The sequence below is a fragment of the Agelaius phoeniceus genome, chromosome 15 (assembly GCF_051311805.1).
Source record: "Agelaius phoeniceus isolate bAgePho1 chromosome 15, bAgePho1.hap1, whole genome shotgun sequence".
NCBI lineage: Eukaryota > Metazoa > Chordata > Aves > Passeriformes > Icteridae > Agelaius > Agelaius phoeniceus.
This window is the reverse complement of record NC_135279.1, coordinates 16,473,519-16,498,581: the sequence shown is the minus strand read 5'-3', so window position 1 is coordinate 16,498,581 and position 25,063 is coordinate 16,473,519. Positions and strand designations below refer to the sequence as shown.

General features: G+C 58.4%; 1 protein-coding gene and 1 pseudogene across 19 annotated transcripts in view; both read right to left on the bottom strand.

Annotated features, from left to right (window-relative positions):
• LOC129126975 (protocadherin gamma-C5-like) overlaps positions 1-25,063 on the bottom strand; it is a 224,788-nt gene that overhangs the window by 26,488 nt on the left and 173,237 nt on the right. For 2 of the 19 annotated variants that reach the window (XM_077186315.1, XM_077186316.1), the window contains exon 1: positions 15,017-17,776. The exons of 13 other annotated variants lie outside the window; for them this stretch is intronic. In XM_077186315.1, the coding sequence (XP_077042430.1) occupies positions 15,017-17,761 (2,745 nt within the window). In that variant the 5' untranslated portion in view covers positions 17,762-17,776. 4 more of the 19 variants (XM_077186334.1, XM_054643241.2, XM_077186333.1 and 1 more) reach the window with 4 other exon arrangements.
• On the bottom strand, positions 21,039-25,041 carry LOC143695309 (protocadherin gamma-A12 pseudogene; annotated as a pseudogene).

Here is a 25,063-nt window from a genome sequence, read left to right as displayed (position 1 = left end):
GCCACTCCGCCCCCGCAGCGCCGGGAGGCCGCCGGGGACTCCCGGCAGCGGGGGGGAACCCGCGCCGCCCCGCCCGGCTGCTGGCACCGGGCATCGGCGGATACCCCCTCCCCAAAGCCGGCCGGGTTCGGTGCCGAGCCCCGCCAACACCGGGCTTGTGTTCAGGCTGGAGACCACACCCCCGAGCTCACCTCGCTGCACAGGGTGGGATCCGCGGAGGGTTTCACAAACATGAACTCGCTGATATCCGAGACCGGCGAAAAGCAGGAGCGGTAACGAGGGGCGGGGGGTGCCGTGGCTGTCACCGGCACGCCCATCACAGTGTCCCCTTTCTTAGGCTCATAGTGCAAGTGCCCAAAGATGTGGCTGGGAGGAGGCTGAAGCGTGTTCACGCTCTCCACGCAGCCGCCCTGGCTGGCAGGTGCAGAGCCCCGCCGGAGGCACCGAGTGCCCAGCGCTGCCAGTGCCACCAGCGAGACGGTGGAGATGAGCACCAGGGACACAATCAGATAAAGCGTAATACTGGGCAAGCCCCCACCATCAGCGGCCTGAGCCTCGGAGCCCTGCAGGGCCTCCGGACCCTTCTCCTCCACCAGCACCACCAGTGTGACAGCTGTGGAGAGCGGGGGCTCCCCGGCATCCCGCACCACCACCAACAGTTCGTGCTCAGAGGCGTCCGTCTCCTGCAGAGCCCGCATGATCCGGACCTCCCCGGAACGCAGGGCCACGCTGAAAAGCCCCAGGTCTGTGGCTTCCACGAGGTGGTAGGACAGCCAGGCATTGCGTCCCGAGTCCGCATCTATTGCCACCACCTTGGTGATGAGGGCAGGAGGGACGATGGAGGGGGAAATTCGGAGCTGAGTAGCAGAGTCCTCCCCAGCCCTGGGGAAATGCACTCGTGGGGCGTTGTCGTTCTGGTCCACTACAAAAACATGAACCAGTGTTCTGTTCCTCAGGGCCGGGGAGCCACCATCAGAGACCTCCACGTGGAACTGGAGATAGGTGGTTTGCTCATAGTCAAAAGGGAATTTGGCGGTGACCTGCCCATTCGTGGGATGTATCGAGAGGTAGCGAGTAGGATCCAGGCCTGGATCTGTCCCACCAGCTCGCAGGATGGAGTAGGACAGGCGGGAATTCTGCTCCGAGTCGGGGTCGGCAGCAGAGACTGTAACCAGCACGCTGCCCACTGGATTGTTCTCTGCCACCAGCACTTCATAGGACGCTTGCTCAAACTGGGGAGCGTTGTCATTGACATCTATCAGGGTGATTGGCAAGATGGTGTGGCGGGAGAGGGGCGGATTGCCCAGGTCCGAGGCAGAGACGGTGACGTTGTAGTAGGCAACATGCTCCCGGTCCAGACGGGTGCTGGTGAGCAGCGAGTACTGGTGCTCGTAGTCCTTGCGCAGCTGGAAGGGAAGGTCTGGAGACACGTGACACAGGACCTTGCCCTGCTCGCCAGAGTCCCTGTCTCTGACGTGTATCACGGCCACCACTGTGCCCGGCAGAGCATCCTCGCTCAGGGTGCTCGAGAAGGAGGTGAGAATGACCTCAGGGGCGTTGTCATTGACATCAGTGATTTCCACCACCACGCTGCAGTGCTCCTCCATCGTGGGCGAGCCCATGTCCTTGGCCTCCACTTCGATCTCATACACTGTCGCCTCCTCAAAGTCCAGGTTGCCCTGGACACGAATCTCCCCAGTTTGCTCATCGATGGCAAAGATCTGGCGTAAGGCAGCTGAGTTGTGGCTACTGAGGGAGTAGCGGATGTCTCCGTTGGGTCCTTCGTCCACATCCGTGGCATTTAACTTCACCACGAGGGTGCCCAGCGGCGAGTTCTCCACCAAGCGTGCTCCATACGATGGTCTGTCAAAGACCGGGTGGTTGTCATTGGCATCCAGGACCTGAATAGTGATGCGTATCTTGCTGGACTGTGGGGGAGAGCCCCCATCTTCAGCAGTCAGGACCAGGTAGTGGAAAGCTCTGAATTCCCGGTCTAGGGCCCGCTCCAGCACCAGCTCAGGGAACTTCCCACCATCAGTGCGGGCCTTCACGTTGAGGTTGAAGTTGTCATTGGCACTCAGGTGATAGGTCTGCAAGGTGTTGGTGCCCACGTCGGGGTCCTGGGCTGGCTGGATGGGGAAGCGGGCACCCAGAGACGCCAGCTCGTAGATACGCAAGGACACCTCATCGCTGGGGAACTCCGGGGGGTTGTCATTGATGTCCAGGATCTCCACCTCGATACGGTAAAACTCCACCGGGTTCTCGATGGCAAGTTTCAAGTGGAGGAAGCAGCGTGGGTTCTGCCCGCAGAGCTGCTCCCTGTCTATCCTCTCGCTGACCATAATAACACCGGTGTTCACATTGACAGAGAAGTACTGGGAATCCGAATCCGACAGTACCTGCAGATTAGCTGCCGCCAGTTTAGCCACATCGGTGCCCAGGTCCTTGGCGATATTGCCCACAAAGGCACCCCGTGTGAGCTCCTCCGGGATGCTGTATCGGATCTGAGCAGATGAGCTGTGCAAGAACAAACAGAAGGAGAATACACGCGGCAGCCCCAGGGACCGGCGCGCCTGCCCTGCCCTCGGCATCCTTGCCGGGTGGCCGGCCGGGGAGCGATGCCCTCGGCGCCGGGGGCCGCGCTCAGCGCTCGCCGCTCCCATTCATTGTTTGGGGCGGACGCGGCTCGACGGGGCGGGGGGAGCGCGGCCGCGCAGCCGCCCCGCCATTGGCTGCGGGCGCGGCGGCGCCGCTCCAATCGCCGCGCTCCTTCCCCAGGACAGCAACACCGGCGCCAATCACGGCCCGCGCGCCGCCGCCGCGCGCCGCGAACCGGCGCGGCCGCTCCGCGCCCCCCGCGGGGACCGCGCCGTCGGAGCGCCCGGCAGCGCCGGACCCGCCCCGGCATCGCCGCTCACCTGGCCGCGGTCCCGCAGCGTGCCGGCGGCGGGCAGGAAAGCCCCGCTTGCCCTCGGCAGGGTGGCGGGGGTTGGGCAGGGCCGCAGGAAGGTGAAGTCGCTCCGCTCGGAGCCGGGGGAGAAGCAGGTGCTGTAGCACTGCGACGGGGAGTCGGTGGGTCGCAGCGTGACCTCCATGTACTTAAGGGTGCCGTCGGAGCTGAGCTGGAGCTTGGGGCTGGAGTGCTTGCAGAAGTCCCGGGAGGGCGACTCGCTGAGCCAGCAGCAGCAGTAGGGTGAGACGGCGGCACGGCCCCTGCGCCGGAGGCACCGGGCGGCCAGGAGGGTGACGGTGGCCAGTGCCACCGTGCTAATGGCTCCCAGAGCGATGATCAGGTAGAAGGTCAGGTCCGGCTTCTCCTTGGCACCAGCCAGGAAATCCTGAGGCTTGAAGCTCTCCTCCAGGGCTGCCTCCTCCAGGGCCACAGTGATGGTGGCAGTGGTGGAGAGCGGAGGGTCACCGTTGTCCGTCACCAGGACCAGGAGCTGCTGCACTGCCATGTCGCTGTCCTGGAAGGCACGCGCGGTCCGCACCTCTCCCGTGTACAGCGACACGTGGAACAAGGAGGGGTCGGTGGACTGTGGCAACAGTCGGTACGAGAGCCAGGCATTGTGCCCAGCATCTGCATCCACTGCTGTCACCTTGGCCACCAGGTAGCCCGGTGGGGCAGACAGTGGGACTCTCTGGGGTGCCGGCACATCGCTGTCACTGGCAGGGTACAGGATGGTGGGGGGATGGTCGTTCTGGTCCAGCACAAAGATGTAGACGGTAACATTGGCATAGAGAGGGGGGGACCCCGAGTCCCTCACAACCACAGACACTGGCAGAACCTGCAGCAGCTCGAAGTCGAAGGTGCGCTGAGCATAGAGATTACCATTGTCAGGGTTGATGTGGACAAAGGAAGAGATGGGGGCATCCTGCACTTGGCCACTCTCTATGGAGTAAACAAGCCGGGAATTATCCCCGTCGTCAGGATCTGAGGCAGAGACGGTGCACAGCAGGAAGCCAGGCGGGTTGTTCTCCTGGAGAAAGGCATCGTAGGAGGGCTGCGAGAAGCGTGGGGGGTTGTCATTTACATCAGATATATTGAGGAGCAGCGTGAGTGTGGTGGTGAGGGCAGGAGAGCCACCATCCTGGGCGATCAGCTCCACTGCGTACTGTGAGGTAGATTCCCGGTCCAGGCTCTTCTGGGTGACCAGGGAGAAGTGGTTCTGAAGGGACCTGATGGCAAAAGGCACATCGGGGGAGATCTCCAAACTCACATCCCCGTTGGCCCCCGAGTCTCGGTCCCGTACACTGAAGAGCCCCACGACAGTCTCTGGTGGGGTGTCTTCTGGCACCGGATTCAACAAGGAAGTGAGCAGCACCTCCGGGGGGTTGTCATTGGCATCCTCCACTTGTACCTGCAGCACACAATGGCCCTCCATCTCCGGGACCCCTCCATCATGGGCTCGCACATAGATCTCATAGAAACGGGATTCCTCAAAGTCCAGGGCCCCGCTCACCCGGACCTCACCGGAGTGGGGATCCAGGGTAAAGAGCCTCCGCACCGAGTCGGAGGTGTGAACCCCGAAGGAGTACTGTGTTTCCCCATTGGGACCCTCATCGGGGTCAGACGCATTGACCCGGAGGAGCACAGCCCCCACAGGTGTGTTCTCCGGGACCTTCACCTTGTACGTGGTGTGGTCAAAGGTGGGAGCGTTGTCATTGACATCCAGGACCTGGACCGTTATCTGCGCCGTGCCCGAGCGCGCCGGGCTTCCCCCATCCACAGCCGTCAGCACCAGCTGCACCTCGGGCTGCTCCTCCCGGTCCAGAGCACGCTCCAGCACCAGCTCCGGGAAGAGTTTGCCATCCGGCTGCTGCTTGACATCCAGGGAGAAGTGGGAGTTGGGGCTCAGCCGGTAGGAGCTCACAGCATTGGTGCCCACGTCGGGGTCCTGCGCGCTCTCCAGGGGGAAGCGCGCGGCCACCGTGGCAGACTCGGCGATGCGCAGGGTGCGGTGAGCGGTGGGGAAGCTCGGGGAGTTGTCATTCAGATCCAGGATCTCCACTTCCAGGCGGAAGAGCTGCAGGGGGTTCTCTGTCACCACCTGCACCGACAGCACGCAGCTGGCAGCTGCTCCGCACAGCCGCTCGCGGTCCAGCCGCTGGCTCACCACCAGCGCGCCGCTGTCCAGGCGCACGGCGAAGTAGCGCAAGCTCTCCTCTGAGCCCAGGCGCAGCCTGCGACCCGGCAGCTCCTCCACCTTCAAGCCCAGGTCCCGGGCCACGTTCCCCACCACGGTTCCCAACTCTGACTCCTCAACCACCGAGTAGTGGATCTGCCCGGAGCCCCAGCCCCAGCTGCAGAGCAAAAACAAACTCAGTACTTGCCATTTCCAGGCGGGTCGCTGGAGGCTGGCACTCTCCATGTCCGTGCGCATCCGGCCCGGGACACGGCAGGCACTGAGGAACTGCGAATAAATCCCTGGGTCTCTCTTGCACGGCTTAGAAAACAGCTCCGGGGCTCCGGCAGGCTGCGGCTCCAACTGTCAGCCTCCAAGCAGAGGGGGTGGGCTGGGGGAGGGGAACTGAATCACAGCCCCAGCGCGGAGGTGGGAGGGGGGGTGGGGGAGAAGCAGATTTTCCCCCCCTCGCTTCAGATCAGCGCCCAATTGGCCGAGAGCTCCATCCCCTCTCGGCCAGCAGTGGCTCCGGAGGTGCGGGAAGCAGGGGCCTGAGCCGGCAACAGCGGGGCTGCCACCCCCGGCCTCCCCTCTGCCAGCCTGACTCACTTGCTCCGACAGCTCGCTCTGCGTTCACAGGGAAACTGCACGTCCTGGCAGCCTGGAAGCAAGGTACAAGCCCTCCTTGTGTGCTCCCCCTCCACAATGGTGGCTTCACATCATGCCCACAGACAAAGGGCAGCTGTCATGAACGCAGGCCAAAGGACTTTTCATGCCCGATGAAAAGGTGCTTGTTAGAGCCCCGAGGTGCCAGGGGCTCTTCTCTCACCCCTCTTCTCCCCCTCAGCTACTGCTTTGGCTGCTGCCTGCACCCCATGATTGCCTCTCTGAGTGAGGCATCGCTGCCACCAGTACCACCACCGGCCAGGAGACCTTGCACTGGGAGCGGGACGCCCACCCCTGCCAGCCCACCGTGGGAGTGGCTGGCTGAAGGTGCAAAAGCAAAGGCAGGTGAGCCATTCAAAGCCAAAATACAATTGCTCCAAATGCATATCTGACTGCAAACCACTTCCTCACCCTGGGGCAAGGAAGGGGTCAGTCTTCACAGTACCCAAATCACTGCCAACACACAGAGCCAGACAATAAGGCCACTAGATCACCACAGGATCACACCGCCAGGTCAGGATCTCAGACTGGGAAGGAAGCCCAAGCCTCCCACCTGGCACTGATACTCTGTGGCAGGTACAGCTTTGCAGCCAGTCTCCTGAGGGCAGAAGCAGGGGTCATAGCCTCCCCAGGGGGGAGCGCAGTAATTTCCTGCTCTCCTTGTCACAGACGATATTGGCAAGCTGCATACTTTTAGTTCCATTCACATCCCTGCAGAAGCCTTGTGCAGTCAGAGTCACAGAATAGCCTGGGTTGGGAGGGACCTTACAAATCATCTCATTCTGACCTCCTGCCGTGGGCAGGGACATTTTCCCCTAGACCAGGGTGCTCAGAGTTCAATCCAGACCAGCCTTGAACACCTCCAGGGATGCGGCAGCCACAGCTTCTCTGGGCAGCCTGTACCAGTGCCTCACCACCCTCACAGGGAGGAATTTTTATACCTGTTATCTAATCTAAACCTTCTGTCAGTTTAAAACCATTCCCTCTTATCCTGTCACTGCATGCTTTTGTAAGAAGTCCCTGTCCGTCTTCCATCCTTGGTGCACTGAAGGCCACCCTGCCCCTCCCCTGGGTGCACACAGACCCTGGGGGCTGCAGTGCTGTGGCAGACAGGGGACCCAGCACCTGCCTGGGATCCTGCCTGTCCCCACCACCTGGGCACCAGAGGGACCTGGGGAACAGCTGGGAGAGGCTGAAGGCTGCCGTGCGCAGCACAGGGGACAGCGACGGGGACAGCGACAGGGACAGCCACAGGGACAGCATCCTTCTGCCGACAGCAGGGACCGTGAAGGTGCTGCAGTCCAGGGTCCTCCCTCCCGTCTGCAGCACCTCCCTGCCTATTCTGAGCCGTGAGGCGGGACCGCCCTGCTGCCAGTCAGGAGAGACACCGGGAGGAACCTTAGGAATGGTGAGAACACTGCCCAGGTCCCACCTACCGCCGGCTCCGGAGGAGGGGGGGAAGGCGTCCTTAAAGAGACAATGCAGAAAAACACCGGACAAGGGATTCCCCAGCACACAGAGACCAATTCCTTCTGGTACACATTCATTCCCCCAGGGCGGTACCACCAGCAGGAAGCTGTCACGGTAACCTTGGCTCTGGAATATGCCCTGTCCCCATCCCAGGCTGAGCCCCAGACTGTACAGCTGGGTGACAGAGCTTTCCATGGCAATACAGGGTCTGCACCCCTGGGAATGGGTTTGGTGCTGCTGCAATGCCTCAGCAGAAGCCCCTGCAAAGCCCACATAGCCTGGGAGAAACCCCTCAGTGTCCTGAGATGGCTCCAAGGACCTGGAGCGAGGGCTTTACACGGGGATCCTGCTGCTGTTTGGGCCTGTCAAAGCTTGGGATGGGGACAGTGGGACAAGGCAGGAAGGGTATGGGGTGTCTGGGATGGAGAAGGAGATTCCACAGAGTCAGAGCTCACTCTGAGGAAAGGCACCAAAAGCCAGACAACCCAGGGATCACTGGAGATCCTGCAGGTAGGATCCCTCATGGTAGAACACACCACCTGCTAGAGACAGGGCCAGCACCCTTCCCCCTGCATCCCTTTTGGGGGCTGCCTGTGCCCTGCAGAGCAAGGAGGTGTAAAGCCTTTGCAGGCTTGACACAGTCTGTTGTCACCACAAAGACTGAAAATCCAGGGCCCAGAGCCAGCCCAGCTGATTTCTCACTGCCAGTGCCCTTCCAGTGCAGTACTGGGGGGTAGGAGGGAGTCATGGCTGGGGCTTGCTGCCCTCCTTCCACCCCCAATCTCAAATCATTTATTGCCCTCACCCCCAAAGGCATCTTGTCAGGACATTTAGGTGGAGGGGACATCCTTGTCCCCAGCCATAGCACAGCCCACACAATGCAGAGGAACACTTGCTCCTGCAGCTGCTGCAGCCATTCTCACCTGCCACAAATCAGAAGTGCTGAGTCTGAGCAGTGACGCAAGCAGGGGAAAAAATAAAAAGGCATAAAATAATTCTGAGAGGTTTCTGCCTCCGTCTGTGATTTGGCCACACTGAGCAGACAGCACACGCAGCCTCACCCCCATGAACAGCTTCCGCTGCACCTCACTTCCTTCTGCTCTGAGGAACCAGTCACTCCTACCCACTGCCTCCCAGGAAGGACAAATTACCAGCACCAACGACCTTGGAAGTCCACCAGATCCACACTCCCCCTCCACTGGATCCACTACCTGGCCTCACCTCTGAAGACTGAAGCATTCCTGTAATTGAAAGCTTTCAAATTAAGCAGCACAATTCTCAACGGGGGAGAAGCACAGAAGCTGCTGCCATGCGCAAATTCCTTCCAGCCTGCAGTCAGGACACCAGACATCACCCAGAGACAGCATATTAAGAATCATGCAGAGCTCATAATAGGGCATTTGAACAACATCTCAGTGGAGGACTCAGCACCCTGCTCAGAACCAAAGTCCAGCTCAGCAGAACCCTGCAAGCAACAGGGGGCAGTCTGCAATCCCACCCCCTCCCCCAGAGTGAACATCAGCACAGAACTTCCATGGAAATAAAACCGGAACCATTCAGGAGACAAACGTGAGGAACGGCACAGATGGAAGGACTGCTCTATGACCACAGTCAGAGGAGCCAGCATCACCCTTCAGCTCTGCATGCTGCTCTGTGAGAGGCGACACGCCGATCCCCAGCTCCCAGCCCCCACCAAGTCACGACACACAGAGATTCAAATGTTCCCCCGCAGTGCAAGTGCTCCCCTTGGCTCTCCTTTTGCAAAGGGAAGGAAATACCATTAACAGCAAACTTTGTGCCAAGGATTAACCAGCGGTTTCAAGCTGACCTCAGCCTCCACTGCTTACTCATGCAGGGTGCACCCAAAACTGCCTCCAAAAGACGTATGATTGCCAACATGAGGAAACTGACTCACTTGATCCTGCTCATCACAGTGCAAAAGTCATCAGCCCTCAGGATGGCTCATTTGACTCCAAAGAACACCTGCTCAGCTGTAGCTGAACTCTTTAGGGGCGTGGCACGACTGGATGTCCCTCCCAACCCCAACACGCAACCACAAGCGTATGGCACAAAGGAACCATGGCTCTGCCCAGCGCTGGGGCACGCCAAGGAAAGAGCTACGTTACCTCAGCAGGTGTGGGCAGCCGGCTGGCAGTGCCCACAATCTGGTGATACAGCCCTGGCTCACCATTCCTTATGGTGCCCTGGCGGCTCCCCAAGGGGCTGGAAGTGAAGGGCTTTTTACACAGGAGATCACTCTGGCGAGAGTCTGTGGTGAGATAGACCTGGTGGTAGAAGCTGGGTGGCGTGAATCCACCCCTCACAGCATCAATGTGGTTGAAGGGCCCTGGTGTCCTGTACGTGGTGCTCCTGGAGCTGTTGTACAGCTCCCTTGACTGCCTCCACTTGTAGCACTTGAAGATGCCCACGGACAACATGGTGATGAAGAAGGCTGCTGACACCAAAATCACAGCCAGGATGAGATAGAAAGTCACATGTCTCCTGGGATCACTGGCAGGTGCCACATCAGTGAGGTCAGTGAGCACCTCCTTGACCGTCTCGGCCACAGAGATGGAGATGGTGGCACTGGTGGACAGCACGGGCTCCCCATGGTCTTTCAGCAGGATGACTAAGGTGTGCTCGGGAGGATCATCCTCGCGGAGCTGGCGGGCCGTGAAGATCTCCCCGTTGTGCAGCCCAACCGAGAAGAGGCTGGGGTCAGTGGCCTGCAGCAGGGTATAGGAGATCCAGGCATTGTACCCTGCATCCGCATCCACCGCCACCACCTTGGTGACCATGTGGCCGGCGGGAGTGCCTGGTGCCACCACATCGGTGTAGGTGGCGGTGGTGTTGGGTTGAGGGTACAGCACCGTTGGGGCATTGTCATTGAGGTCAGTGACAAACACACTGACTGAGACATTAGTGGCCAGAGGCGAAAAGCCACCATCCTGGACCTGCACCATCATGTTGAACTCCACCTGGTCCTCATGGTCCAGGGAGGTGAGCAGGTAGAGGGTGCCATTATCCCGGTTGATGGAGAAGAGATGGCCAAAAGTGGTGTCACCCAAAAGGGTATACGAGAGGTGGGCATTGCGCCCGAGGTCCGGATCCGTGGCGCTCACGTTAAGGATGGGGATGCCAGGCATGTTGTTCTCAGGAACATAGACATCATAGGAGTCCTGGGACGACCTGGGAGCATTGTCATTGACATCTGACACCTGCACCAGGATGTGTTTTACTGCAGACAAGGGTGGTGAGCCTGAATCCTTGGCTGTGATAGTGATGTTATACTCTGCTGCCTTTTCCCGATCCAGAGCTCCTTCTGTTTTCAATGTGTAGTAATTTTTAAGGGAGGAGCTGAGCATGAACGGGATCCCAGGGGAAATAAAACAGTTCACCAGGCCATTGTCATGGGAGTCCAAGTCTGTTACACTCAGCAGAGCTACGACCGTCCCTGGGGCTGCATCTTCAGGCACAGGGCTGTAGACAGAAGTCACTGTCACCTCTGGAGCATTGTCATTCACATCCACGACTTCCACCAGCACTTTGCAATGAGCCACACCAGGAACGGCTCCCTTGTCTTTAGCCTGTAAGTAAATCTCGTACAACTTTGTTTCCTCATAGTCCAGCTGTCCCTTGACCCTCAACTCCCCTGTGGCTGAGTCCAGAGCAAAGAGTTCTCGTACCTTGGCGGGGGTGTGGCTGCTGAAGGAGTAGATGATGTCTCCATTGGCCCCATCATCCAGGTCGTACGCACTGATCCTGGCGACCAGGGTACCGCTGGGCGTGTTCTCCCTCACACTCGCCTTATAGGTGGACTGGTTGAAGACGGGGGCATTATCGTTGGCATCTACAACGTCAATGTGGATCTGCACGTGGGCCGAGCGTGGCGGGGTGCCTCCATCCAGCGCAGTCAAGACCAAATTCAGCTCCCTTTGCTCCTCCCTGTCCAGCTCCTTCTCTAACACCAGTTCCGCATACTTGCTGCCATCCACCCTCGTCTGCACGTCGAGCGCAAAGTTCGGGTTGGCGCTGAGCTGGTAGGTCTGCAAAGAGTTAATTCCCACATCGGGATCTTGCGCGCTCTCTAGCGGGAAGCGCGCTCCGGCAGCCACCGACTCACTGATTTCCAGCCTCGCCTGGCTGCTGGGAAAAACCGGGTCGTTGTCATTGATGTCCTGGATCTCTACGGTGCCGCTGTACAGCTCGAGCGGGTTTTCCACCACGATCTCAAAGCTGAGGGAGCAGGGAGAGAGCGCGCCGCAAAGCTCCTCCCGATCTATCCTCTCGTTCACCAGCAGCGCCCCGCTCGTCAGATCCACCCCGAAGTACTTCTTGTTGCCGCCGGACACCACCCGCAATCGGCGCCCCGGCAGCCGCCCGAGGTCCAGCGCCAGGTCGGCTACCACGTTCCCCACCGCGGAGCCTCTCCGCGCCTCCTCGGGGATCGCATAGCGAATCGCGGCGGAAACCCAGTCGGAAGCGCCGAACAAAAGCAAGAGGCTCAGTACCTGCCCCGTCGTCACCCCGCGGCTCCTCACAGCAACGCCGTTCATCGCACAGGACGGCCGCGCTCTCCGCTTCGCCCCCCGCCCCGGCTAGAAACTCTCAGCTCGCCGCCTCATGCCGCTGCCCAGCGGCCCCGGGAAGCGGCGGCGGGGAGCCGGGCATTGCTCGGCGGGCTCGGCGGTGACTCACTCGCAGAGTCTCTCTGAGACCGTCTGCGCCTCATCCCGGCTCGGAGCGGGGCCGGGCCGCCAGTTCCCCCCCGCTCCATCATTGGCCGACAGCGGCACACAGAGTCCCGGCCAATAACTGCACAGAGCGCGGCGCGCCCGAGCCGCCCCGAGCGCCGCCGGAGCGAGCGCGGCGACCCCGGCCCCGGGACAGGAGCGGGCAGGAGCTGAAGGGAGGGCACAGCCCTGCGAGAAATCCCCTACGGAAACAGCCAGGCGGGGGGAGCGCTGGCAGAGGCAGGGTAGATGGGGCACGGGGACTGCGTGTGTGGGCAAGAAGCTGTACAAGTCGGCAGAGTGACGCCAAAAAGGGCGATACGGACACGTGGGGTGTTTGGGGTGTGTGCGTCCCGGGAACACCTCCCTGGAATGAGGCATTAGGAGTAAGAAAGGGAGGTGGAGAGGGCGGGAGGATGAGTGAGGAGGGTTCTCCCGGGTACGCAGGGTGCCAGGGAGAGCCAGCACGGGCACGACGCGCCAGCTCCCAGTTTTTCTCAGGACCTTCCCACCCAAATGCCGGTCCTCCCACCCAAATGCCTGGCCAGCCCCTTCCAGGGAGGAAGCCCCTTTCGAGGCGTCGGGACGTCGCTGCTCAGTATGCCACCAAAGCGGCGTGGCCGGCAAAGCGACAGTGATTTCGTGCTGCCGTGTTTATGAGCAGCTCCTCCGGCCGCAACACCGAGCCTCGCCGCAGGGCGGCTCCCGCCGCTGGATTTTCAGGAGCATCACCCCTCCTGCGGGATCCTCACTGCCACCGCTATCCCAGCAGGCGTCTTCCCCGACAAACCGCAGAAATCTCGGTTTAATATGCCCTCCTACTCTCGCAATCTCCCAGATTGCTCCCCGGTATTTTTTTGCACCAGCCAGACTCAGGGCAATCACGCTGTGTGACCTGCGGTGCGGGTCCCGTTCCCGCGCAGCAGCAGCAGCCTGGCAGCTCACAGCGCCGGCAGTGCCTGGTCAAAAACCTGCCTTAGGGCTGTTGTTGCTGTCATCAACAACTCGTGCTACGTGGGCTTTTCCGACTTTTCCCAATTTTTACGCACACATAAGGATAAAATAACCGGAATTCCGGCATTCGTCATCTGTCACCCGCAGAACCGCTCGGCTCTCACGGGGTAATGAAAACGGACGAGGATGATTGATAAGGGAGCGTCAGGCACCCTGTGAAAACCCAGCTGTGACACAGCGCCCAAGTGTCATCCCACAAACGACACTGAAAAGGCAAAAACCGGACTGGAAACCAGCCCCGCGTTCATTCGCTTATGGAGGCTCCCAAAGCCTTGCAGAAGTGGCTCGGAAACTTGCGGCGGGTTTTTTGTTACCCCGCTAATTGTGGGGGCTGAGCTCGTAGGGGCTGCAAGCCACCTGCACCAGCGCTGACAGCGACATTCGACAGAGCGAGAGGGATCTCAGCTCTGCCTGCGTGTCCTCGCCCCGCACAATCCCAAAAGCGGCCGTGAGCACAGGGGATCCACCCAGAGACGCAGCAGTTCGGCGCTTACATGAAGAGTCGGCAGTATCGAAAGAGTCGGCACAATCTGTCCTATCTACATGCTCAGCTATTTCCTTTTCTCCTGATTAATCGTTGTCAAAAGATAAAGTTTATCAGCAATGTTTATCATTCTTATCACCTGTCCTCAGAATGTGATAAAAGTTCACATAGCGTTCACATGTGATAGGGTTTCACGCAAATAAAATCCAATGTGAATCATCTAACGTTCCCAAAGCACTTCTTTTCTCATAGAAAACCAAATCCCAATTGTCTTTGTTTCTTACATATAATCTAAAACCAAGAAAATCCACAGCTCTCTTTGACCCAAATCTTGAAATAGTCTTCAGCAACTTTTTTCTCTGAAATAAACTCTGAATCTTTTTCCCAACCACTGTAAGTTCTGAATCCTTTTTCCAATCACTGCCCATTTTAGGTTTTTCCTACACGCGATTTCTCAGCGTGGGGACCACATTCTGGAGCAATTTCCCTCCCTATGTATGAGTGCACACACCACCCGTACCAGAGAACCTTCTCCAATTAATCCCAGCAGCGGTGGGATGGCCAAGCAGCGGAGAGATGAGTAGAAAAGAGATTTTAGGAAAGGCATGAAAGACAGAACATTTCCATCTACTGTATTTCAATTAATCTGCAGACATTACATCTCCTCCACGTTGATGGGAAGCCTGAATATTGCAGACGACGCTTCAGAGCACCTGAAAGCGCCATTTTGAGGGAGAGGAGTGAAAAAGTACAACAGCAAAGGGGGAAGACGCCTTCCCCTGCACCAGGAATTCCTCCGGGGACTGGTTCAGGCCAAATCCCTCCCTGAACCGCTCGGCATTTTCCTTGACTCCACTCCAGGGAAGCCGATGGCAGCGGGCAACAAAAAGCTCCTTCTGCTCGATGCCAGTCTTGGAGCTACACTGAAGCACCAGCTCCGACTCTACAGATGGAGGGGAAAAGGTGAGTTACGGGTGTACACAACACGTTCTGTTAAAGGGGTTCAGAGCGCTAAAGAACCGAGCTTGACAGAAAAGGAGAGAACTCCAGCGTAGCTGCCCCACTAGGTAAACACTCCGGGATAGATCACACATCATTATCACATGAAAGAGCCCAAATGTGGCTGAGACAATTAGTGGTCACTAGACCCAGGCGAAAGGGTTGTCTCAGCTTCAGTCTCCACTACACTTTTGTTCCCGCTCCACCCCGAGTCCACCTCACCACTCCAGTTCGGTGAAACTCGCAGCTGTCTGTCGTTCTCCAGGACAGACAGAAATACTGACAACATTTGCGTCGGACCTCAGAGAAAATGGGCAATTTGCGGATAAGACTTGGCAGGTCAAAAGGATGAGTCAAGACCTGAAGTACACCCCCCCCTCACTCACACCCCCAGGTCCCTGAGCTAGTGAGCAGGGTCCCGGCACGTTCAGATCTGTCGGTTCCCCGCTGATCACCCACAGCAGAACAGAGGGAAAAAAGATTCACAAAAACTCATTGAGAGGGAGCGTAGGACAGAAGCTCACCTGTGCCGAGCTCCCAGGGCCAGGAGGGTCCTTCCCAGAAAGAGTGCCTGAGCCGGGACCAGCGGACAGGAGATCGGCAGACAAGGCTGCCGCCCCTGGTCTCAGGAACGTGAAGTCCTTCTGCCCCGACTCGGAGGCTAAACACACCTCGTAGGAATAGGGCAAGGGCAGCGTGCTGCTGCAGTAGTTGTACGGTGCTTTTGAGCCCAAGGTGGAATACAGTTCCCTATCAGAAGTTATAAAAATGGGAGGGCTCCTCGACTGTCGACATTTAAAGAAAAAAACAAAAATGACCGTGGAAAAGAATAATAAGGACACGACGGAGAGCGACACAACAAGAATGAGGTTCAGATCCGACGTCAGGAGAGATACAGCGTCTCTATCGCTCAGCTCCGGCAGCGCCTCCTGCAAGCTCTCGGCCAGCACCACGTGCAGCGTGGCCGTGGCCGACAGCGCCGGCTGCCCGTGGTCCTTCACCACGGCCACCAGCCGCTGCTTGGCCGCGTCCCGCTCGCCCACGGCGCGCGCCGTGCGCACCTCGCCGCTGTGCAGCCCCACGCGGAACAGCGCCGGCTCCGACGCCTGCACCAGCTCGTAGGACAGCCACGCGTTGCGCCCCGCGTCCGCGTCCACCGCCACCACCTTGGCCACCAGGTAGCCGGCCTCGGCCGAGCGCGGAACCACCTCGAAAGGCGCCGCCGCCGCCGCCCCTCCCGGACCCTCTCCCGCCGCCGCCGCCGCCGCCGCGGGCCAGAGCACCCTGGGCGCGTTGTCGTTGCGGTCCAGCACGAAGACGCGCACCGTGGCCGTGGAGCTGCGCGCCGGCGAGCCGCCGTCCTGCGCCCGCACGGCCACCGTGAACTCGCGGCACTGCTCGTAGTCCAAGGAGCGCTGCGCGTACAGCGCGCCGCTCCGCGCCTCCACCGACACCAGCGGCGCCGCGCCCGCCGCGCCCGCGCTGCCGCCCGCCAGCCAGTAGCTCACGCGCCCGTTGGCGCCCGCGTCCGCGTCCCGCGCCTGCACGCGCAGCACCAGCGCGCCCGCCGCGTTGTTCTCCGCCACGTACGCGCTGTACGCCGCCTCCTCGAACACCGGCGCGTTGTCGTTCACGTCCGACACCTCCAGCACCAGCTCCCTGCTGCTCCACAGCGCCGGCCTGCCCCGGTCCCGGGCCACCACCGTCACGCGCTGCTCCGACGCCTGCTCGCGGTCCAGCGCGCCCGATGTCACCACCTTGTACGAGCCGCCCGACGACGCCACGATCGACAGCGGCGCTTCTCCCGACAGCGAGCACGTCACCTGACCGTTCTCCCCCGAATCCGGGTCCTTTACGTTCAAGAGAGCCACCACGGTGCCGGCAGGCACGTCCTCAGGCACCGGGCTCGAGAGCGACAGAATGGTGATCTCAGGGGGGTTGTCATTCACATCCAGCACCTCCACCTGCACCTTGCAGTGAGCCACCAAACCCCCTCCATCCGTCGCCTCCACCAGCAACATGTAACCTCGCGTGTCCTCAAAATCCAGCCCCTCCTGCAGACTTATCGTCCCGCTCTCTGCATCCACCACAAACTTCTGAAGCACCCTGGCCGGCATTTTCCCGAAGCCGTAGGTGATGCGAGCATTGGTGCCGGCATCGGCATCAGAGGCTGTCACATTCAGCACCGTCGTTCCCGGGGGCGTGTCCTCGCGCAGGCTGACGCGGTACCGGTCCTGCGCGAACACGGGTGGGTTGTCATTGGCGTCGGTGACGTTGATCCACAGCTGGGCGGTGCCAGTCCGGGGCGGGTCTCCGCCATCCAGCGCAGTCAACAGCAGACGCAGGCTCGGCTCGCTCTCTCGATCCAGTGCACGGCGCAGCACCAGCTCCGCGAGCCTGCTGCCGTCCTGGCTCTCCTTCACCTCCACTGCGAAGAACCCGTTGGCCTCCAGCTCATAGCCCTGCAGCGAGTTACTGCCCACGTCCGCGTCCTCGGCAACACCCACAGCAAATCGGGCACCAGGCGGTGTAGACTCAATGATTTCGTAGTGGATATTTTCCTTAAGAAAGCCCGGCGCATTGTCGTTCACGTCTTGGATATCCACTTCCACGTGGAAAATGTTCAGCGGGTTGTGCACCAGCACCTCGAAGCTGACGGAGCAGGTCGCCGACTCGCCGCACATCTCCTCCCGGTCCAGTCTCTCGTTCACGTACAGGTTCCCGTTCTCCTCATTCACAGTGAAGTATTGCTTCTCCTCGCTCAGCCGCAGCTTGCGCGCCGGCAGCTCGTCCGCGCTGAGCCCCAGGTCCCGCGCCAGCGGCCCCACGAGCGAGCCTCTGCCCAGCTCCTCGGGGATGGCGTAGCGGAGCCGCTCGGCCGCCGCCCGGCACCACACGCACAGCAGCAGCAGCAGCAGCGCGGCCAGCAGCGCTCGCCCGCCGCCCGGCCCGCGCCTCTGCCGCCTCTGCCTCACCGCCATTCTCTGCCCACTGCGCTCGCCGCGCTCCTGCCGACTGCCGCTGCCCTGCCTCCCTTCCAGCCGCTCTCGCCGCCCAAAACAGACACCGCTCAAACACACCCAGCTCGCCCCGCCGCCTCTCGCTGCTGCTGCTCCTGCTGGCGGTGCCGCTGCCGCTGTGGCCGGCGCCGGCCGAGCGAGCAGCCTGCGGGGGCAGGACGCTGCGGCGGCGGCGGCGGCTCCAGCGCCGCTCGGCGCCGGACAACAGCGACACCCGGAGGCGCCGCCGCGACACTGCAGCCGCCGCATGCCCGCGCTCAGCGGGGGCCTCGGCCCGGGCCGCACCGTTCGCTGCTCACCTCCATCAGCTACCCAAAAACGCGAGTCGAAGTTCAGTTTGGAGAATTTTTTAATACCCGCGGATAGGGGAATCGAGGAGCTCTGTTCGGAAGCAAAACTGCAGAGCCTGGCTGGGGAACGTGTAGTGGCGGAGTGGAGGATCACGCAGACTTCGTACAAGGGGGCACAGGTGAGTACAGGTAAGTACAGGCGGGTGCACTGTGCATCAAATGTCTCGCAGATTCCTATCCCTTCTATTACTGCTGTGGGCTCTCTTTACCCAGCTCTTTTATTTCATTTCTACCATCTCTGTGAAGCAGCGTCAACAAAATACTTGGGAAGAGAAGCCCTTGTATAAAAGAAGCGCCAGGAGCAACATCTTCTTTCTGGAGATTCTTGTTTATATTCCTTTTATTTTATATCCCTCTCACAGTAACTGTGACTGGGAGGAAAAGGCAAGTCTTATTCTCTCTTACAGCATTATCCTTACATGTTCCCAGTTTTACAAATCATGGAGATTACCACATCTTCTTGTCCTAGAACTGGGAAGAATGACCTGTTAAAGCACTTCTTCAAAAAGCTTTTTTCAGTGAACGGCTTAATTAAGTAGATCTAAGAATGGGGACAGACTGAAAAAGGTATCCATGCTCCCAGGATACTTCAGTTAGCAGCGTGCTGAATTTTTTACTCTGAGAATTGTAAAAATGAGGGTTAATACTCCTCTGTGGTGATGCCTGAGGCATACATGACATGTCAGCTACCTTCCCCAGGACAGAGACTTCGAGATAAAAAGACAACAAAAAAAAAAAATTCAGAAAAATTAATCTTAGAAGGCCACAACTAGAGAAGGCAATTTGCCCATGGCTCAAACACCCTGACATGTCTTTTGCCACAATAAAATGATAAAACGCTGAATGCTCCTGGCGTGGGATGGTCTGAAAACAGAAATGATAGAACATTCTTCAGAGTACACCTGTGAAAAAACACTTGCTCCACCTCAGTGCCTGTTTGTGCTGACTCCACCTCTCTGCAACAACCAAAGGAAATCACGAAATACAAACTCTCCACAAACCAACAGCTCTTGTTTCATGACCTTATAGAGACCAGGGCATGTTATGATCAGCTGAACCATTCCAAGCACTACCCAAACCAGGCTTTGGGAAATTACAGGTACAGCAGGTTTTACTAACACTCCCATTGCTGAACAAAAACCTCCATTAATTCTTACTGTGCTCATTCACAGGATCCTGGTCATAACTCAGTTGCCACTTAAGCCACTCTTGCCACTGTCTCGAAAAAAACAAAGACAGAAACTACAAGGCTCCGTTTTTATCTCTTCTTCTGCTGCAGCAGTTATTAGGAAATGATTGCTCAGCCTCAACATTGCTGTGAGAACAGGCTTTTCCTCCACAACAAGAAGCAGCCACACTCTGGCTTCAGAGAGAGAATGCTGAGAAAGTAGTAAAGTAAAATCTCACCCTTCCTTACCCTTTGTTGTATTTAATAAATTCGACACTGCTTTCAAATACTCAACATTAATTGAACACTCTGTGTTGTACAACAACTGTGATAAATACAAAAACAGATGACTGACTTTTGGAAAAACCTTCAACCAATAAACAGTTCATGATAAAAATACCTGTGTATGTCTAAGAGTCCAAACCTGTGAGCAGTTCTGTGATCAAGAAATGAGCATTGGTAAATGAACTTTGGCACATTAGGACCTACTGTCACTCCACCCTCGGCTACAGCACCATCTCTCTGAAAAAGGCACAATGGCGAAGAGTAAAATAGACAAAAATTGCCCATAGAACAGCAACAATCCTTTGGAAATCTACTTTTGTTTGGCACAACAGGCTTCTCGTGGACAATCAGGTTATTCTCACAAAATCCCTCCAGGTGCAGTGACTCTGGATTCTGCTCACTGGCTGCTAAGGAGCACAGAAGGAAAAAACAACATTTCTAACCAGTGATGCATTAACAATGTACATAACACTCTCCCTCCTACATTGCATTGATTTTAAACTCTCAGCATGGAAAGATTGAGCTCTGCTACACGAGAGAACAACACAAAACAAGATTTAAGGCGCTGTAAAAAGCACAGACAAACAACCCTTACACGAGCATATCTCATACCTCAACATTTCTTGCAGTGCCCAGCCACCTGTAATGCATCTCAGCAGAAATCTCAACAATGCATTCTAATTTCTAGATATTCACCCATAATTTGAAGGCATAAAAAGAGGCCTATGGTCTCTAATCTGAACCTTCTGTCTGGGAACATCCAGTTCTTCAACTCCATCTTTGCAGGAGCACAGTGATGATGCATCACCAAGGTGACAAACCAGTGCTAACATATATAATTTAGATTTAACAACATTAGCAAAAAGCAATTGTGCTACTCTTCCACCATCTCTACTCACTCCCGAGTGTGAAGCTCACTTTTTACTCCACCACAGAAATTCCCAGAAGCAAACTCAAAAAATGCCTGGGAAGGGTCTCCTGGAAAAAAGAGACTGCTACAAAAAGTTGACAGTGCTGCAACTACTGGATGGGGAACACTCAATGAGACGCTTTCAAAAGTCAGAAATGCAACAAACCCAAAACAAAGCAGTCAAACACGGGTCCACGTTCAATTTCAAACAATGGCTTACATTTATCCTAAATACTATTTACTGAAAAGGAATACAGTGAGAGTGATAATTATGTATACCAAAGACAGACTTGAGAAGTATGCCGCTGTTAAAAATGCATACTACAGTGTAGTTCACACTCTGTTTTAAACGATAATACAAATAAAAAAATATAAGGCGAGGGGGTACTATATCCACGAGCAAATAATGATGCAGGGGGGCAGGGAAAAAAGGAAAAAAAAAAGCCATAAGATTCCATACAACACTAAAAATACTATCGCGAACTTAACATTTCTAGACGGGAACAAAAAGTTCTCTCACGCTACCTCAAGCACATGTGCTGTCGGGAAAACAGCTGATACTGACAACAACAAACTTCCACTTCTTTACCATGCAATACAGTACAATAGCAGACTGAATACTGGCGAGACGACCAGAATTAAACAGCCTGCACTCACAAAAACAAAAGGGCTCAATCACAGATTCTCCAGCAGAGAAGAGCTCGAATTCTCCTAAAAAGCTCACCAACCATAACACAGAGATCCGACTCCTACGTCCACCACCCCGCAGCAAGAGGCACCAGCGCATCTCTCACCGACGCTATGCCTAACATGTCAGAGTATTGCCCTACTCAGGACAGAGACACCAGGGGGATAAGAGGACAGGGAAGCTCCACGAGGAAGCGTCACAGCCAGAATGCGATCCGAGAAACTCACCGAGGGAGGGGCGGGGTCCGAGGGGAGGGCGCCGGCCGGGTCCCCGTCCCCGAGCAGCGGCGCGGGCTCGTCGGGCGGCGGCCGGGCCGGGAGGGTGTCGCAGCAGCTGGCGGCCGAGAAGCGCAGGTGGCTCTTGCGCGAGTCGGCCGTGAGCGACACGTCGTGCGAGTAGGACTGCAGGAAGGCGCGCACGCCGTCGATGCCCACGAAGTGCGAGACGGGCACGCCGCGCAAGGCGCCGCTGTCCGGCGGCAGCAGCTGCTGGCGGTGGCAGCGGCGCAGGCGCAGCGCCAGCAGCAGCAGCAGGAAGGCCACGAAGAGGCACGAGACGGCGGCCACGGCCAGCACGAGCCAGCGCGTCAGGCTGGCGGCCGGCTCGCCCGGCGCCGCCGCCTCGTGGGCCGCGCTGCCCAGCTCGGCCAGCAGCTCGGCCACGCTCTCGGCCAGCACCACGCTCAGCGTGGCCGTGGCCGACAGCGCCGGCCGCCCGTGGTCCCGCACCAGCACCAGCAGCACGTGGCGCGCCGCGTCGCGGGCCAGCGGCGAGCGCGCCGTGCGCACCTCGCCGCTGTGCAGCCCCACGCGGAACAGCCCCGGCTCCGTGGCCTTGGCCAGCTCGTAGGACAGCCACGCGTTCTGCCCCGCGTCCGCGTCCACCGCCACCACCTTGGCCACCAGCGCGCCGGCCTCGGCCCAGCGCGGCGCCAGCTCCACGCCCGACCACGCCGCAGCAGCGCCCGAGCCCGCCGCTGCGGCCGGCGCCGGGTACAGCACCTGCGGCGCGTTGTCGTTCTCGTCCACGATCAGCAGCCGCACCGACACGTTGCTGCTCAGCGCCGGCGCGCCGCCGTCCTCCGCCCGCACGCACAGCTGCAGCTCGCGCAGCTGCTCGTAGTCCAAGGAGCGCAGCGCGTACAGCGCGCCCGTCTCCGCCTGCACCGACACGTACGACGACAGCGGCGCGCCCCGCACCCGCCCCTCCGCCAGCCGGTAGCGCACGCGCGCGTTCTGCCCCCAGTCCGCGTCCGTGGCGCGCACCGTCAGCACCAGCGCGCCCGCCGCGTTGTTCTCCGCCAGCCGCGCGCTGTAGCGCTCCTCCAAGAACACCGGCGCGTTGTCGTTCACGTCCAGCACCCGCAGCGCCAGCACCGCGCTGCTCTGCAGCGCCGGCGACCCGCCGTCGGCCGCCCGCACCGTCACGTTGTACTCCGACACCTGCTCCCGGTCCAGCTCTCTCGCTGTCACCACACGGTAATATTCGTCAAAAGACTTCTCTAGCCGGAACGGGACGCTCCCTTCGAGCGTGCAGCGCACTTCACCATTCACCCCCGAGTCCCGGTCTTGCACGTGCAGCAGGGCGACTACCGTCCCTGACGGAGCGTCCTCGGAAATCTCACTTAGTGCCGACCTCACCGAAATCACTGGCGCATTATCGTTTATGTCTGTAACGCTGATCATGACTTTGGCAGTGTCGGAAAGGCCTCCTCCGTCCCGTGCTTGCAACTCCAGTTCATAAGAGTCGCCTTCCTCAAAGTCCAGGGTCCGCAACAGAGTGATCGCGCCCATCTCAGAGTCCAGATGGAAAATATTCGATGCCATGTCTGACACTTTTTTCAACGAGTATTTCACATAACCGTTCAGCCCATCGTCGGCGTCCGTGGCCGTGACAGTGACGAGGACAGAGCCCACGGGCATGTCCTCGGGCACACGCACCGTGTACTCCGCCTGGCTGAACACGGGCGCGTTGTCGTTCGCGTCCACCACGGTCACACGGATCCGAGCCGTGCCCGTCCGTGCCGGATCGCCGCCGTCGCTCGCCCTCAGCACCAGCTCGTGAAACGCCGCCTCCTCCCGGTCCAGCGCCTTGGCCAGCACCAGCTCGGGACGCTGATCGCCGCCGGGGCCCGCCTGCACGGCCAGCGAGAAGTGCTCGTCACCGCTCAGCTCGTAGCTCTGCAGGGAATTCCGACCCAAGTCTGGGTCATGAGCCTCTGTCAGTGGAAATCGCGAGCCCGGGGCTGTCATCTCGCTTATTCTTTCTTCCAGCTCAACTTCTTTGAAGCTGGGTGCGTTGTCGTTAATGTCCGTGATCTCCACTTCGATTCGGTAAATCTGCATCTGTCCCTCCACTATCAGCTCACAGCGCAGCACGCATTTCTCCACCAGCCGGCACAGCTGCTCTCTGTCGATCCTCTCTGCCGTCACTAAATGTCCCGTCTTCCCGTGCAGAGCGAAATGAGGAGTCTTACCTTCTGTAACAACTCGGACGCCGCTGTCTCCGATCTCCGTCAGCTGCAGTCCCAGGTCCTTGGCCACGTCGCCCACGAAGGAGCCCTTGGGCATCTCCTCGGGCACCGAGTAGCGCAGCTGCCCCCACGCCGCCTCCCACGCCGCCAGCAGCACGGCCCAGAGCAGAGCTCGCTGCTGCCGGCCCCAGCGCCTCCCCGCCGCGCACATCTCCGCAGCGGCACCGCTCGTTCGCTTGCAGCTCCTCGCCGCCAACCAAGACAGCTCCGGCTCCGACTCTGCTCCAAGCTTCTGCACGGTATTTCAGCCACCGGCTCCTCCGTCTTGCTATAGGATGGCTCCGCACCGCGGACACGCTCGCAGACCCGCCGGCCGCCGAGCCGGACCCCGAGCGAGCGAGCGATCGAGCGGGTCCGCAGCGGGCGGGGCTGCCGGTAGCGCTCCGAGCTTCCTCTCGCTCCTCTCGGTTAACAGCGGCGCCCGCAGCCTCCTCCCGGCACTGCAGGCACCGAGCGCTGCCCAGCGCTGCCCGCCCTGCCTCGCCCACGGAGAAGCTCGTGCGGGTGGGACATGAGCGCTAAGAACACGGCGCTTTTCGTCCAGCGCGGATCTCCAGCTTGGGCTTTTGATCCTGGTTTCATCCTCCTCCCCAGAAGACGTGACAGAAGTAACACGCCTCCTGTGATTATGCGATTCCTACCGCCCGGGAAAATGTCTTTGTCATGATCGTATAACATGGATGAAACTATCTCTGAATGTGATGTCTGGGCTATCACGAGTTTTACTGCATACGATCAAAAGCGCCAACTCCCACACCAATTCCAGTTTTTATATGAGTCGTGCTTGAAGAACAGCCTTTTAGCGATGCACATAGTGTTAAGGAATAGGAGAGCAACGCGTGAACAGTCACTGTGTTCACAATGGTCACCGAATCCAGCACTGCAGGGAAGGTCGTTGCTATTTTGCGCCCGCACATCACACACTACTCCTAATAAATCTGCGTTACTCCCCCTTCTTCAGTCACAACCTCGTAATTTTTCATTACAATTTTTCTCAATATAGGCATGACCATGCTCACTCTGATGACTTAATACTTGGGCATTAAGTATCGGCATCATCTAGATGATAATGGCACTAAGGTCAGGCACAGAGTTCAGCTACTTAGCAGGTAATAAATACAAAGTTGGCCCCACCCACAGAGAGCTTTTTTGAAATCCTAAATTAAACTGACTGTGGAAGCATTCCTACAGCAGCCTTCCCTCAAAATAAGGGGTTTGTTCCACGTATCAGAAGGTCCAAATACATAGCTTTGACAAAAAGCTGTCGGGAAGGAAACTCTCCAAACCAAGCCCGTCATGTACATCTCATTGTACACAAATACAGATGCACCTTCCTCCTTAATACAAGTAGCAATTAGGAAAACATAATTTTCCTAAATAAAATCCTTCAGCTGAATCAGAATGTGTCACGAATTAAAATGCAATGCAAAACTCCTGAACGGTAAGAACCTCCCACTGACGCGACCAAGCTTGCAGCAGATGAGGCAGCAATTGCCCGTTCGCAACACTTGATGCAAAAAGCAACACGAGAAAGGATTATTTCACGGCATCGATGAATAAAATAGAACCACTAAGAGACTCAGGGAAGAAAAAAACCACAAGAGCTCGCTGCCACCA